Here is a 15,748-nt window from a genome sequence, read left to right as displayed (position 1 = left end):
TTTGTCGTAAAAATTAGTGCTGATGTAATTTTTAATGTTATTTTTAAATATTCCATTGGATACAAAAAAAATAATAGAATAGCTAGAGAACATTTGTTGTATTTTCTTTTAACCTACCATTAAAGAGTTTACGAAGCAAACTTGATATATGTTCTTCTACCTTCAGTACAACATGCATAAAGATCAATACAGAAGTTGTGATAACGTCTCTGCCAAATCATCAGATAGCGATGTCAGTGATGTGTCAGCCATTTCCCGTACCAGCAGTGCCTCACGCCTCAGCAGCACAAGCTTTATGTCAGAGCAATCTGAGCGTCCCCGCGGAAGACTATGGTAAGTGAAAGTTCTTACATTTCTTTCTAGTTATGTTAAACCAAGAGACAATCCAATGTAGAGAATTCACATATATTCAATCACAGTACAACATGGTACATTACCTGTGCCTCTTGATGCAGTAGTATCATATTATGGTAGTTTATTTTTAGGCACAATTTTTACTAATCATTTTACTATACATCACAGAATACCACAACGCCAAGTCACGATGATCAGTTGAGTTATTTTTCTTCTGACAACCTCTTAATTCTTATGTATATAAGCCTTAGAATTTAGGTTAATGCAAGGAGGCAGGAGTACATGTACAAATAGTGTATTATTCACAATTTTGGAAGGCCCTCTTACTCATTGGATATGATGATCTAATTTATGGTTAGTTTGCTCATTTTAGGATTGGCTCCTCCTCTATTCCCAGTGAAGTCTTCGACAGAAGGGGAGCACAGATCCACGTTTAGGAAAAAGAAAAATACCATATATTGTGTAATACGTTATGGTGGGACTTTAGAATGTATAGCAAGGGAAGGAGAGCTTACTTACATTTCCCAAATAAATGCAGGCATTTCAGACACATACATTTCTGAGAGGAGCTTGAAAAAGTTTACGACTGAAAAGGTAAGTAACCTTTATATGGATGGTCAGATGCCCGAGTGTGTGGGTCAGATGATCCTCAGAGGGATAGAAAGGATAACTAATAATGGTAATTGTTTCAGACACGTTTATAAATAAATAAAAACAATAAGCTGTGCACTCACATGCTGCACATAGAACATTCGCGTAGGAATGTGGGATAAGGAAGAAAAGTGCACACTAGTGCTGGCGTCGTGATCCAGACCTCTGCCGTGGTCCTGGTGTTCGTTGGAGGGAGCGTGAAGCTGGCTATGGTGTATTCCTCACAGTGTCAGGGCTTCTGGATACATCACTGGAAGTGGTGCTCTCGACTTTCCCTCCTGCTATAGAGACGCAGTATTCAGATTCCTTGAACGTTGATACTCAATGCGTTTTGCCTGGGGTGGGGGAGGGAGGGAGGGAAGAGGGAGAGAGAGAATATAAATATACACTGCACGCAAAGGTACTTACCTTTGAGTGCTGTCTTGTGTCTGCTCCTGCTGGAGTGGATTACTTTTCTCTTACTATTGGTATAGGACATGCACCGCAAACTGTTTATGGTATTTGGAGTGCTGGCTGCCCCATTTGTTATACATATATATATAACGGGTATTCAACCCCCCCCCCCCCCCCCCCAATCGCAGATAGGGACCATGTGGGAAAATCTACATCTGTTACCAGTATGGAGCAATACCTCTGCCACAAGCTGGCAGCTATAACCTTGCCCCTAACTGGGCTATACCCTTACACCCCCTTCCCAACCCCGTGTCCAGAGAGTCCAAGCCCACCCAAGTGTGTGAACAGGCCTGTCACATGTGAGGAGCAAGTTAAAGTTGGTGCATGTGTGGAAGGTTGTAAATACGTGCCCAGGTGCCCCTGCACCTGGGTGTCTTCGCAAAGGGTCTACTGGATCTGCTTGGTCCAGCGCTGATCTGTACCTCCACGTTGGATGGGATCCAGCCGGACGTCCCACCAGAGGACAGTCTCTGGATCAGCAACACAGCATACATTAACATGCAGCAAACACTATCACTGGTCCCTGCACTAAGGAACTGCACAGGGTCTCTCTCTCTCCCTGCACTAAGGAACTGCACAGGGTCTCTCTCTCTCCCTGCACTAAGGAACTACACTGGGTCTCTCCCTAGCACACAGCTGAAGGGCACAGGGTCCTTATCTAAGGGCCTGTCCCTATGAACACCCACCCTCACTAGTGGGGAGTCAGGGCCTCAACTCTAGCCCGGGGTACTTCTGGCCTAGGGCAGAAGTTCGCAGCTCTCAGCCCCCCTTCCTTCCCCCACTCTCTCCTCAGTCTTACTGACTCATGTGCTTCACAGTCTGCTTCCTGACTCTGCACACAACAATGTATCCTTCTCCAGCAGGAGAAGCTGCAAGCACTTTGGCTGTCTGGCTGCCTGTGACCTGGGTGAAAGTGCAGGCTGCTGGGAATTGTAGTCTTTTATGGCCCTCTTTAACATTGGGGCAGCGTGCGCGAACTGTAATGGCCGCCACTGCTGCTAACTGCGCATGTGCGAACTGGGGAATGTCACTGACCATGGAGCTCCTCTTCTCTCTCCCTGTAATGGCCGCCGCATCGCATCTGCGCATGCGCAAGCCTAACACCAAACGCAAGATGCCGCCGTGTCTCTTCTGGGGCTATACTGCACGAGCGCGAGCTTCTGCGCATGCGCAAACGCACACAAGATGGCGACGCTCTGTAGCTGATGTCGCCGAGAGCCCCCGGTGACGCGATCACCCCTGCAACTGCACACAGTCATGTTTCACACACACACATACACACAAACAAATCAATTTAAAAAACAAATGATAAAAGACTTTTATAATTTGTTTTTGAAATTGATTTGTTTGTGTGTATGTGTGTGTGAAACATGACTATGTGTACACACACACACACACACACACACACACACACACACACACACACACACACACACACACACACACACACACACACACACACACATATATGAGGTTTTATATTATTGTGTGTTTTATGCATTTTTATTAACTAGTTTGTTTACATTATGTATGATCATTATCACCTTGTTTTATTTGTGGCCTATACGCTCACTATTATTTTATATTCATGCAATGTGTTGTTATGTTTATTGGGACGGTTACGGGTGTTCTCATTGGCTACTCCCCAGTGTCTTTGCTCTCATGTGCAGGCACTGACGATTGGCCTATGGTTGCTCCTTTGACTACTCCCCTCTTTGTGGGTGTGCTTATAAAGACCGAGTCCTCCACTATGTTACAATTCCCTTTGAAAAAGTCACCGTAGTGACGAAACGCGTCAGGGTATGTCACCGCGACATTACGTCATCACGCAAGTGCGCACTTTACGGCCGAAGAGCGCATGGAGCTGATTTGAGGCTGATACACTTGGAAATCGCACTGCAAGCAGAGATACGGCTTTCTTGTCCATCAAGAGCTGCTGAACGTGAACCGGATAGGATATCGATCCGTTGGTGGGATCCAGGACGATGTTACCCTGTTGGTGGTGATTATATCACAAACTGGTTGATTTTCTTTTACTTTTGTGAGTGTCCTTAATCCCCTTGTCCTCTTTTTAACATTAAATGTACTTTTTTACACTATGGGACGTGCGCTCCCTGCTCTCTTGTTTATATATATATATATATATATATATATATATATATATATATATATATATATATATATACAGATGCATCAATCAATCAACAAAATGCCCATTTCTTGTAATGTTGTGTCCCAATTCAGTGCTGATATCCTTGAACTTTTTGTGTGCAAAAATTTGAAGTTACCACTTTAAACACACAGATTTACTGTATGCACTTACCACAGTATGGAAGTATTTACATTCCAGAAATGGTCCTTTATGATGCTTTTATGAATTCCTATTTTTGGAGGAAACATTTTCAATTGATTTTTATTATATTTTTATTAAAGTATATTCTTTATTGATGGTTGGTTTTAAATAATATATTCGTGTTGCCATTTCTATTTCCCACTTGTGGATTTTGAGGCCTATTCAGGTAGCTTTGATAAAATTGCTGCTATCTACAACGGTGTGACAAGACCCCATTGAACAGTTTGATATGTGTGTTATCACAGTTTTCAGAAAGAATCAGAAACCATTTCCACAAGTCTCAAACCGTGAGGTAGGAAAATGCCAATACCGCTCGGGACAGCAGCGATGTGATCTCAGCCTCTCTCAAAGTTCTCCCCTGAGTGATCTAGCTGCAGTCTGTAAGAGCTGCACAGAGGGAGACGCATCTCCATGCACAGCTCTCACAGGCAATCACAGTATTTGTATTTACATTTTAGTAACAGTGCACTGTATCAGGGGGTCTCCGGAGCTGAACCACATTGATTTGAGCCCCGGGGACCCCCTGCTTCCCGAGTTACAGGCCCGGTATTGGGTGTCTCCTATGCGTTCAAATGTCCCAGTCACGTGACACGGGAGATTTAAACATTGCGGGGGGAAAGGCACCCAATACCAGGGCCTGTAACATGGGAATTTTAACAAAAAAAACTTGATGGCGCTCGTACACTCTCCAGTGAAGGTGTAACACAGTGATAAGAAAGTGATGATATATTTTTCTATCACTAATCACTTTTATTAATTTATTAAGATACGCCTCTACACAACCCTTTGTTAGACTGTTTCACAAGTGTATTCCAAACACATATCTCCAAGCACTGAGGTGACCGGTGACTGTACAAAATGACAAAAAACGAAAACTACATAGAGTAGTAATGTGGTGACCGTAGTGAAAAAGGATTCATCTTCATAGATCGTACTCACACTCTGGACATTTATAAAAGCGTTTCCAAAACTGCGGCAGTGATGTGCGATCTGGGTGTCAGGTACACTCAATGGAAAAGATCGAACATACGATTTACTCTCACATGAACCCCTGAGTCAAGGCTTACATGAGATAAGAAATTATCAGGCAGTAAGATTGGTGTCCCGAGAGCCGGGTGTGCTGCAGTTTCACCACTCGCTCTCGCTCCATCAGGCGCGTCCACTTCCGCCTCAGTGCACTCCCACGTCCCGTTACATCACTCCTGTCTCCGGTAGAGTGAGTTGGAGTCTATTGGTGAATGCCTAAGGATCTAGAGAGCACCAGACACCTAGTTTGCAACTTTAGCAATGAATGGGCAATCTATCCATAAAAAAACAAGCACCAAATAAAATACATTTACATTTCATTTTAAAAAATGCCAATAAATCAATTGATTGGCACATATAATTTGGGCATTGTTTTGCTAATATGGCAGTCAATGGGCAACATAAAAAACCAAGAAGCAAAAATAGATAGCAATGAAATAAAAACAAGCATTTGCCAAAAAAGGCATTGCGTGTCACTGTGTTTGTCTATAGCCTGAAAGGGGCATAGATAAACACATTGGCGGTCAATGGGCAACTTTAAAAAACAATACGCAATGAAAAAAAATACAATCCATGTTTTTCTTACCTTTGACGTCTCACCCACCGATTCCGAGTCCAGCAGCAACAGCAGGAACCTCTACACACTTGACGCAATGCTCCTCAACAGCCGGTAAGTTCTTCTTTCTTTTCTTCTTTATTTGTAATCCAAACCAATGGGGCGGATGTTGTCCCGTCGTCGACTTACCACCTATAGGAATTATCTACTTCTGCAGCCTCGTAGCTCTTTGGTGCTCAGTGATCTGCAGCGACGCCAATTTCCAGAAGTAACATCGCTCACATGCGCCCGGGAGGAGAGGCAAGAGAGGGGTTGGACGGAGAAAACTCCCGGACAGCTTTGAATACTTACATGGACACTGTCGCGTATTACTACTGTGAAGCGCTATGTACATTAATGACATACTTATTTATTTATAAAATATTTTACCAGGAAGTAATACATTGAGAGTCACCTCTCGTTTTCAAGTATGTCCTGGGCACAGGGTTAAGACAAATAATACATGTTTACAAATACAGTTACTTAATGAGCAGGGTATACATTATATACAATACAATACACTGGGTGATCCTACTGCCTTTATTTCTCCTTTGTTTTTTAAGTGCATTCTATATTACCTTTACATGAGTAAAAATATATAGCACTATTTTTCTTATCTTTTATGATAATTTGGATTTCTCAAGAGTACTGCTTTTTTATGTTGGTTTGCAGAGTGGTCTTTCCTCTGAAATGCTCATTTGGTCCGGACACCACGTGAGTGGGAGTATGTTTTTAAATTATTCACTCATTGAGGGCTCACACATACGACTCCCGAAGAAGGCAACCCGGGCGAAACTCTTTTAGTTAAAGCGTTCTAGGAATAAAAATACTGTGTCTCTGCAGCAGAAGGGACGGAAGGTCGAGAGCACCACTTCCGGTGATGTATCCGGAAGCCCTGAGACCGAAAGGAATAAATACACTATAGCCAGCTTCATGGTCCCGCCAACGAACACTGGGACCACAGCAGAAGTCTGGATCATGGCGCCAGCACCGGGGTGCATTTCTCTTCCTTATCCCACATTCCTATGCGCATATCCAACTGTATGTACAGCATATAAGTGTACATTTTATTGTTTTTATTTGTTTATAAACTTGTCAAAAACAATTTGGAGCTATTAGTTGTCCTTTCTATCCCTCTGAGGATCATCTGACCCACACACTCGGACATCAGACCACCCATATAAGGTTACTTACCTTTCTAGTTGTAGATGTTTTCTAGCTCCTCTCAGAGAGAGTATGTGTAGAGACACGTACTATAAATGCCTGCATTTATTTGGGAAATGTAAGTAAACTCCCCTTCCCTTGATATACATTCTAAACTCCCACCAGAGCGTATTACACAATACTGTATGTGTTATTTTATAGAATAGGGTATTATTCAGGGATACAGTGTACGGTATATTGTAGTTTGATGGTGATAATTTTAGTATTCAAACTAATGAACCTCATGAGGTAATAAAGATACATGTGTAGCAAAGTGATTATTCAAGACTAGTGGAAATTATGGAACACATGAAGTACTCCTACTCCTGTACGTAACAGATTGGCCAACATACTATATTGGTAATGTTTTATCACCAATTTTGGCAATCACTAGTTTGGAACAAGACGGCTTTCCTGACAATGGGTCTTGTGCAATAAAGTGCGATAGCACTTTGAGTAAGGCCCAATGTCATATCACTTAGTTGTAAGACTTGTTTACCATAAAGCATGTAGAATAAATCATTTTATTCATTTTGGCAACTATTAATGGAGAGTTCCCAGAGGCACTGTTATCTACTACACTTGCTACTTCCCCTACTATCTCCGTATGTCTCCCAACATACTACTTGGATTATAAGATCCCTGATGCAGGGATATTCCCTTTCCTTTCTCTGCTTTATGTGTGTTGCACTTATTGTAATTTCCTGTATGCCCTATATTCGATTATCAATTCTGTTAAGCTCTACAGCAGTGACGCCGAGAGGGGGGGGGGACTGGCGGGGCTGGTGTCCCGTGCCTATTGACTAGGGGGGGGTTGGGTTTGGCGTTTGGCCGACGCTGCAAATTTGCCCCGACCTCTGGCCAGGCCCTGCAGCCGGTTGCGCCCGGGCCCCGGCTCTCAGCTGACTGTAAGCTTCTTCCTCTCTGTATCCCAGGCCGCGGAGCTTCCACTGCTAGAGCACGACGGGGCTCTCCGACGTCAGTGCATCGGAAGTAAGTTTGGTCCAGCTTCCGGCGTGTTGCGCTGACGTCAGGAGCCCCGTCGAGCGCCAGCAGTGGAAGCTCTGTGGCGTGGGACAGAGAAAGCAAGAGGTTTACAGGCAGCTGAGAGCCGGGGCCCGGGCACGACCGGCAGCAGGGCATGGCCAGAGGTCGGGGCAAATTTGCAGTGCCAGCTTGGCCCCCCGCAAACACCGGGCCCCGCATGACCCAAAGTAAGCCTGTGTCTTTATATGTATTGGGGAGTTTGGGGGTATTTTTTATATGTATTGGGGGGCTTGGGGTATTTTTATATGTATTGGGGGCTTGGGGGAATTTTTATATGTATTGGGGGCTTGGGGGTATTTTTAAATGTATTAGCGTGCTGGTGGGTGTTTTTATATGTATTGGGGGATATGTATTGGGGGGTTGGGTGTATTGTTATATGTATTGGGGGGTCTTGGGGGTATTGTTATATGTATTGGGGGGGCTTGGGGGTATTATTATATGTATTGGGGGGCTTGGGGATATTTTTATATGGGTTGGGGTATTTTTTTATATGTATTGGGGTGGGTTGGTTTTTGTATATGTATTTTTTGTTATGTATTGGGGTCTTTTTTAGATGTATTGAGGTACTGGCGTATTGTTTTAGATGCATTGGGGTCTTTTTTTTTTAAATGTATTTTTTTTTTAAATATGTATTGTTTTATATGTATACAGTATATATGTATATCAAATAAAAAGATCACTTGCGAGCACATTCACATGTCTTACACAGGTCTGCCACCCTGCATTTCACCATTATCACCTACCATACAGTGCTTCCACTGCAGCAAGGGATTCTGGAAAATGACATGCAAATGAGCACACCGTGTCACCTTTTGCCTAAAATCCATTCTTTCATGGAACCCTTGTAAGCTAATGCTCGTTGTTAACACAGCTTTTAAGCACAGCATGATAATCAGATGCAAAGCCAGAGAAACCACTCACAGACATGTTTCGACCTTAATGGGTCTCATCAGTGTGAAGTTGGTTGTACTGCTGGCCTTGCATTTTCAAGACTGTAGGGTTTACCATTACGGTTTAAGTTATGGTGGGTGAAAAAGGCAACAAGAAACCTCCACCGTATTGCATATAGCATTCACATGTCTGAGGCAGGTCTGCAACCCTGCCTTTCACCATTATCCCCAGCATACAGTGCTTCCACTGCAGCAAGGGATTCTGGGAAATGACATGCAAATGAGCATATATATATATATATATATATATATATATAGTTGTATGCCATGCCATCTTGGCCAGGTGCTTTATTTTCCTTACTTTTATCAAGCGGCTTTTGCATTTCTTGGTTGTACTGGCCAATTTTCAAGGGGAGGGGTGGTGGGGGAAGAGGGAGAGGCAGTCAAAACTGTAGTCCTGGGCCCCTGGAAATCTGTCTGCGGCCTTGCGGATCAGTGCGTGGTGTATGAACTCAGTGTTATAGAATTGGTTTTTATGGCATTATGGTGAGGGGTCTGTGTGCTTGAATCTACTGGGTATTGCTGGAAGTTGTTAGTCGGACATAGATATTACCCCTGGATATACACTGTTATTACCCCATTCACGGCAGAGATAAGCGATGGCGGCTAGACTCGTAGGTGTATATCGGGGGGATGTGAAGCACACATATAGATAAAGGGTGAATGGTGAACTAACGCTGATTCCTGCAGCTAGGCGGATCAGTACTGACAAACAAATATGAAGCTAGTCTAAAGGCAGAATATATAGACAACGAGGGAGCACAAGGGACAAATACATTGTCGGTGAGGACGCAGCCGAATATGTCCCGACCGGGAAGAAGCCATCACGTTGAACGGCAAAACGTTAAAAAAAATGGAAGCGTTTTTTGAGTTGATTCCACCTTAGGTACAAACTTTTTTAAACAGTACATTGTAGAGTCTGCTTTAGCTATTAATATCAGAAAATTGGATGTTTTAGATGTTAAAGTAACTGCTTTTTTTGATGAAATTGCTGGGAGTACGCAAGTCTTCTTCAATATTTCATTTTCTTTCCTGGAGTGCTGATCCTATGTTGCAATATATTGTGTGTGTTCCCAGTGGTGTGGAGACACCTTGCATGCGGGACACAGTATAACATTACTGAGGTCTGGGTGGGTGCAAGTTCTATTAGCTTTTTCCAATAGAGTTAATGTTACCTTCCCTTCTGTGTGATAGCAGTAAGGCTAGGTCTCCAGTGGTCATGGTGGTGCGTGACGGCGTGTGCGTGCCGCACTCAAGGTAAAGACCCTCTATTGGGCAAGCCCCAGTAGCTGTGTGTGAGCACTCACATATCGTGATGGCGCATCCGCTGGCAAGGCAGCGACGCAATCACGTGGTTGGCGGGCAGCCAATGGAAGGGAAGATAGTCTTGACAATGGGAGAGCAGGTAGTGTAGACTAATGGCTGAGGCCCCCCCCCCCCCCCCCCCTCATGGCCACGCCACCCCCGTCTTGGTTGCACCCCTGCGCATCCTATCGTTCCACATAGACCGCAATCGTGGCTTTTACCCATGCACGCGCCGCCAGGCACACAAAGGCGCACTCCACAGGAGCCGAAGCCTAAAGCTGAGCCCTTCTGTGTGATAGCAGTGTAAAGCTGAGCCCTTCTGTGTGATAGCAGTGTAAAGCTGAGTCCTTCTGTGTGATAGCAGTGTAAAGCTGAGCCCTTCTGTGTGATAGCAGTGTAAAGCTGAGCCCTTCTGTGTGATAGCAGTGTAAAGCTCAGCCCTTCTGTGTGATAGCAGTGTAAAGCTGAGCCCTTCTGTGTGATAGCAGTGTAAAGCTGAGCCCTTCTGTGTGATAGCAGTGTAAAGCTGAGCCCTTCTGTGTGATAGCAGTGTAAAGCTGAGCCCTTCTGTGTGATAGCAGTGTAAAGCTCAGCCCTTCTGTGTGATAGCAGTGTAAAGCTGAGCCCTTCTGTGTGATAGCAGTGCAAAGCTGATCCCTTCTGACTTCTAGAAGCCCTATAAAGACATTGGATACATCACGCTCCCAGATTAAAAATAAAAATGAAGTATGTTTATCTTTAAAATGTAACCCAAATTCGATTATACAGTAACTGTGAGACAGCAACACACGGCAGGTTAAGGGTGGCTAACTACAGTCTTCAAGGGCTACCAACGGGTCAGGTTTTCAGGATATCCCTGCTTCAGCACAGGTGGCTCAATAAGTGGCTCAGTTGATGTAACATCTCCCATGTGTTTTACAACTAATGGGCAGCCGGTGGGACTAGATTTATGCAACACCCAGAGAGAGACATGCGGTATTTTGTGTGCCCTACCAAATGGTTAATCCAAAGGATTGTTGGATGCATTCTAAACAGTGTAATCTTACTATTTCTCCCTATGAAATGAAGAATAAAATATTCTATTTAGACCGTGGCAGAATGTGTTTCCATCTACAAAGGGAACAGATTGGGACATACACGGATTCAGTGAGGTTTCTTTGCATCCAGGAACATGGTGAGCAAATCACTTTGTCGTTAGTCTATACCTGGATTGAATTAATTTCACGATGCCGCTGATTCACAGTGTATCCTTTAATATAACAAGGATGCACATTTATCCTGGTTCAAAAGCCTTTTTGGATATAGTCTGACAGCCACTAGGATATAGACCAACAGGATATACTGAAAACCTAAGCTGTTGTTGGCCCTTAAGGACTGGAGTTGGCCATCCCATGTGTTCAATTTTATGATACACCCAATCATAGCTTTATTAGCATCTTAAGCAATGGAAAGAAAGGTTAATTTATAGTTAGGAGAAAGCTATATATATATAAATATATATACACATACATACATACAAAAAAGACTGCGCTTGGGTGACTGCCGCTGACATAGCCCAGTCAGTAGTGAACAATAAAATTTAAGTGGATCTACACCAATGTGTTAATGAACCATATATATTCCACTAAATATCACACATGTATGTCCCAGCATGAGTAGCCAATTAAAAAATATGAACCAATTAAAAATAGTGCTTTGGATGCCTGTTTAACCCCAAAAATATATATTAAAAACTAATAAAAAAAATATGAACAAAAAAAAAAGGGACAATACTTAGAACATAATATCCTTGTGAGTCCAACAAAAATTACAGCAAATCAAAAACACTGAAACAGGAAAACAGGCAGCCTTCTGATAGGGCCCAACAACCTCCCCACTCAACCTGTATAGAAAAAGAAAAGAAAAAAAGCGCCCAATCCTAGTGCATTACTATATAAATAATGGATTTAATGTTCCAAAAACTCAATGGTTAAACTCACAAACAATGAAGATAAAAAATCATGTATGAGATCAATACTCATGCTCCGATTTGTCAGCAAGAAGCTTCTCCTCTGCTCAGCTGCTCCGCAAACCAGTATGGTCCTCGTGAGTCTCCGTCCAGCAGGAACTCTCTGCACCAGTGGTTTCTCAAATTCTTCCCCCGGGGAACACACACCATGTCTCTGGTTCCAAGCAAGGGAGAAGGAAGGAGGCGGAAGTGACAGGACCGCATATGGTAGCAATCTTAAATATATAGATCACAAGAGAGGGGGGATCACAAGAGATATATAGATCACAAGAGAGGGGCGATCATGAGAGAGGGCACAAGAGGAGAGAGGGGGAAAGAGGGCACAAGAGAAACTGGGCGAGAGGGGAAAAGAGCGGGTGCGCGAGGGGGCAAGAGAGAACAGGGCGCAAGAGGGGTCATGAGAGGGGGAAAAGCGGGCGCGGGAGAGAGGACGGGGAGAGAGGAGTCAAGAGGGGGCAAGAGAGAGCGGTGCGTGTGCTTGTGTGATCTGTGTGTATGTGTGTGATCTGTGTGTGTGATCTATGTGTGCGCGATCTATGTGTGCGCATGTGCATGTTGTGCGTGTGTATGATCTGTGTGTGTGTGTGTGTGTGTGTGATCTGTGTATGTGTGTATGTGTGATGTGTGTGCATGCGCATGTTGTGCATGTGTATGTGTCTGTATGTATATGTAAGAATATACATACACACAAAAAAACGCACATACTAACCGCCTTGCAGCCCAAGCCAGCCCTGTCTGAACATCAAATTAAAGACCCTGCCTTTCAGATGGGGTTGCTTTCGCATTTTGCTTTTTGGGTTTCATCTGGAGTTCAGTTCGAAGCCTCCTGCCTCTTCTCCCTTTTGATGTTTGGGTTTCATTCCAAGTTCTTTATCTATCTTTTCAGGTTTCCACTGATGCCCATCAGTGTTCAGGCACAAACCTCCTTTCTGCCTCTTCTCCCTTTTGATGTTTATGTTTCATTCCAAGTTCTTTATCTAGCTTTTCAGATTTCCACTGATGACCATCAGTGTTCAGGCACGAAGCCTCCTTCTTGCCTCTTCTCCCTTTTGATGTTTGGGTTTCATTCCAAGTTCTTTATCTAGCTTTCATGTTTCCACTGATGCACATCAGCGTAGCAGCAGTGTCAAAGCACACGAAGCAATGTGGCAGCAGGAACGTGATCAACGTTCATTCCAACACTGTTAATGGTTCATGTGCCTACGTCCTGCTGAGATGAATGAGAAAAACAGATTTATACCATAAGCAAGAGAGCTGGGCAGAGATATATTCTCTTTGGTTATAAACAATCACAGCAAGTAATACTCAGGGGCTCTGAATATGAAAATGAGATTTCAATGGAAGTGTTGCCTTCAATGATTGAAATTCCATTGATGTCTGAGAGCACCGATGAGTGATGGGCTGGGTTTCAATAAGTGAGACTCACTGAAATTTAGCGAGACCTAAAGTGTTGTCTTAACTACTTAACAAAGTGTTGGAAAATTTTACTTTTGGGCCAAAAGGCTGGCAAAATAGCTACTACAGTATTTATGCCCAAATTTAGAGGGGGGATTATGTTGGTATTGGTAAGAGATAGTAATGGTATTAAAGATTGGTACCTATTCTGGTGACATGTATCCATCCTTTTTCTTCTTTGGCTCCTGTGGCTGATCTGCTTCTGTGCCACGGGCCTTTTCTTGATGTTAGCAGTCTTGAAGCAGCAGCACTTGACTTCTGACTGGAGAGCACTAACAGCCAGGTTATGTACTCATTGGTAAGGCATGGCATAAAGGACGTGGAATGCCCCTTGGCACGATTTCTGCCTTCTTTTTGATTTTAGGGTTTCATTCCAAGTTCTTTATCTAGCTTTCCACTGATGCCCATCAGCATAGCTGCAGTGTCAAAGCACACCAAGCAACGTAGCTGCAGGAACGGGCTGTCCAGGTCCATTCCAACACCGTATTATTAAGTCAACTACAGATAAATGAGGAAAACACTGATTTACTGTATATCATAAGCATGAGCTGGGCAGAACTTATTCTCTTTGGTTACAATCATCACAGCAAGTAATATTAGGGGGTTCTTAACACGAAAATGACATTTCAATGGAAGTGTTGCCTTCAATAATTGAGACTCCATTGATGTCTGAAAGCTCCAATGAGTGAAGACTGTTTTTCAAAAAGTGAGACTCCCATAGAGGAGTCTTTTAACAAATCAACAAGGTGTTGGAAAAATGGCTGGAAAAATAGCTACTATTACAGTATGTCCAAGCTTACAGGGGGATTATGTTGGTTTTGGTAAGAGATAGGATATTAGATAGATTGGTACTGTACCTATTCTGCTGACATGTATCCTTCTTCTATGGCTTCTGCGGCTGATCTGCTTCTGTGCCACGGGCCTTGCCTCCTGCTACTTTAGGCCATTTTATTGATGTTACAGTCTTGAAGCAGATGACTTCTGAATTGAGGGCACAACAGCCAGATTATATACTCATTGGCATTATGACATCACGTGACCTCATTGCCTACACCCCACTTTGTGATGCCATAATATGGATATGTGGGTTTGGCAAGTGTGGCAATTAGGACCTTGGGTGACCTCATGTCCCAAATACAACTTTGTAGATGCCTTAATGTGAACATTTAGGTGTGGCAAGGCATGACCCAAAGGAGTGGCACTTCACTATTGCTCATATATTACATGTCTGTTTCTGACATGTTTTTTTTCCTTTCTGTAATGTTATTGCAGGGGTGCTCAACTCCAGTCCTCAAGACCCCCAACAGGACACATATTAAGAATATCCCAGCTTCAGCAAAGGTGGTGCAGACGAAACCTGAACCCCTGATTGAGCCACGTGTGCTGAAGCTGGGATATCCTGTAAACCTGACCTTTTGGGGGGTCTTGATGACTGTGGAGTTGAGCACCCATATCTATCCACCAGATTCTACCTAACAGCAAGCAGAGGAACCAAGAAAGATTTGCTAGCCTGTCTTTAATGTCTGCACAAATCTGCTAGATATGCACATGTATAGGATACCTTAACAACAACAAAAAAGGTGCTGCTCAGAAAAGTGATTATTACTTTTGCTGCCTACGGAGGCTGTTAACTGATATAATTCTTGCCACTTCCCTAACCAAGCTTTTATGACTTCGGATGCAAGATAAATGGGGTAGAACAGGGAAGGCCAACTTTAGTCCTCAAAAGCCTCCAACCGGTCAGGTTTTCAGGCTATCTCTTCTTCAACACCAAGTGGGGATATCCTGAAAACCTGACCTGTTGGTGACCCTGGAGAACTGGAGTTGGCCACTCCTGTGCTATATATAATGTCAGTGTTCACATGGCATGACCACACGTGTTTGGACAAAAAAACAGGACTGTCACGGCTAATAACTTTCAAATAACTTTCAGTTTGTATATTAAAGTAAAACAGCAGTTTATAGAACCCTGTTCCTAACTGACACAATAACGTGGTAAATAAGGGGTACTAGGACAGGAAGGTTTTTAACCTGATAGTTTGTTATAATCACCATGTTGGAATTGAACTCACTTTTGGTAGGGTTTCAGCTCACCAGCCTTAAGAATGATTATAAGGATGACCAGGGAAAAAAACCACCTGAAAACAAGCAGATGTTTGCTAGTGCAGAAGCTGTGAGACCAGGGTGGATTAGGAGAAACTTACCTGCAAATTAGGTGCCGGTAGCTGCTATCCTCGGCTACCAGGGTTCTCAGTAGCCAGCTGTTCAGAGATCTCAAGCCCTGCGGGTCAATAGGAGGTTGTGACATCGGTGCGGCTTCCTATTGGCCAATCTGGCGCAGGAGCTTC

The 15,748-nt window shown here is 43.5% G+C and overlaps 1 protein-coding gene across 32 annotated transcripts in view; it reads left to right on the top strand.

The window, feature by feature from the left end:
• RIMS1 (regulating synaptic membrane exocytosis 1) overlaps positions 1–15,748 on the top strand; it is a 489,535-nt gene that overhangs the window by 382,847 nt on the left and 90,940 nt on the right. For 21 of the 32 annotated variants that reach the window (XM_075598053.1, XM_075598029.1, XM_075598023.1 and 18 more), the window contains one exon: positions 167–333. The exons of 10 other annotated variants lie outside the window; for them this stretch is intronic. In XM_075598053.1, coding sequence (XP_075454168.1) covers positions 167–333 — 167 coding nt within the window. Of the gene's footprint in view, positions 1–166; positions 334–15,748 lie in introns of those variants that run through there. One more of the 32 variants, XM_075598050.1, reaches the window with a different exon arrangement.

This window comes from Ascaphus truei, chromosome 4 (genome assembly GCF_040206685.1).
Source record: "Ascaphus truei isolate aAscTru1 chromosome 4, aAscTru1.hap1, whole genome shotgun sequence".
In the NCBI taxonomy this organism is placed as follows: Eukaryota; Metazoa; Chordata; class Amphibia; order Anura; family Ascaphidae; genus Ascaphus; species Ascaphus truei.
Note: the sequence above shows the minus strand (reverse complement) of the source record. Positions and strands in the feature narration are given on the sequence as shown.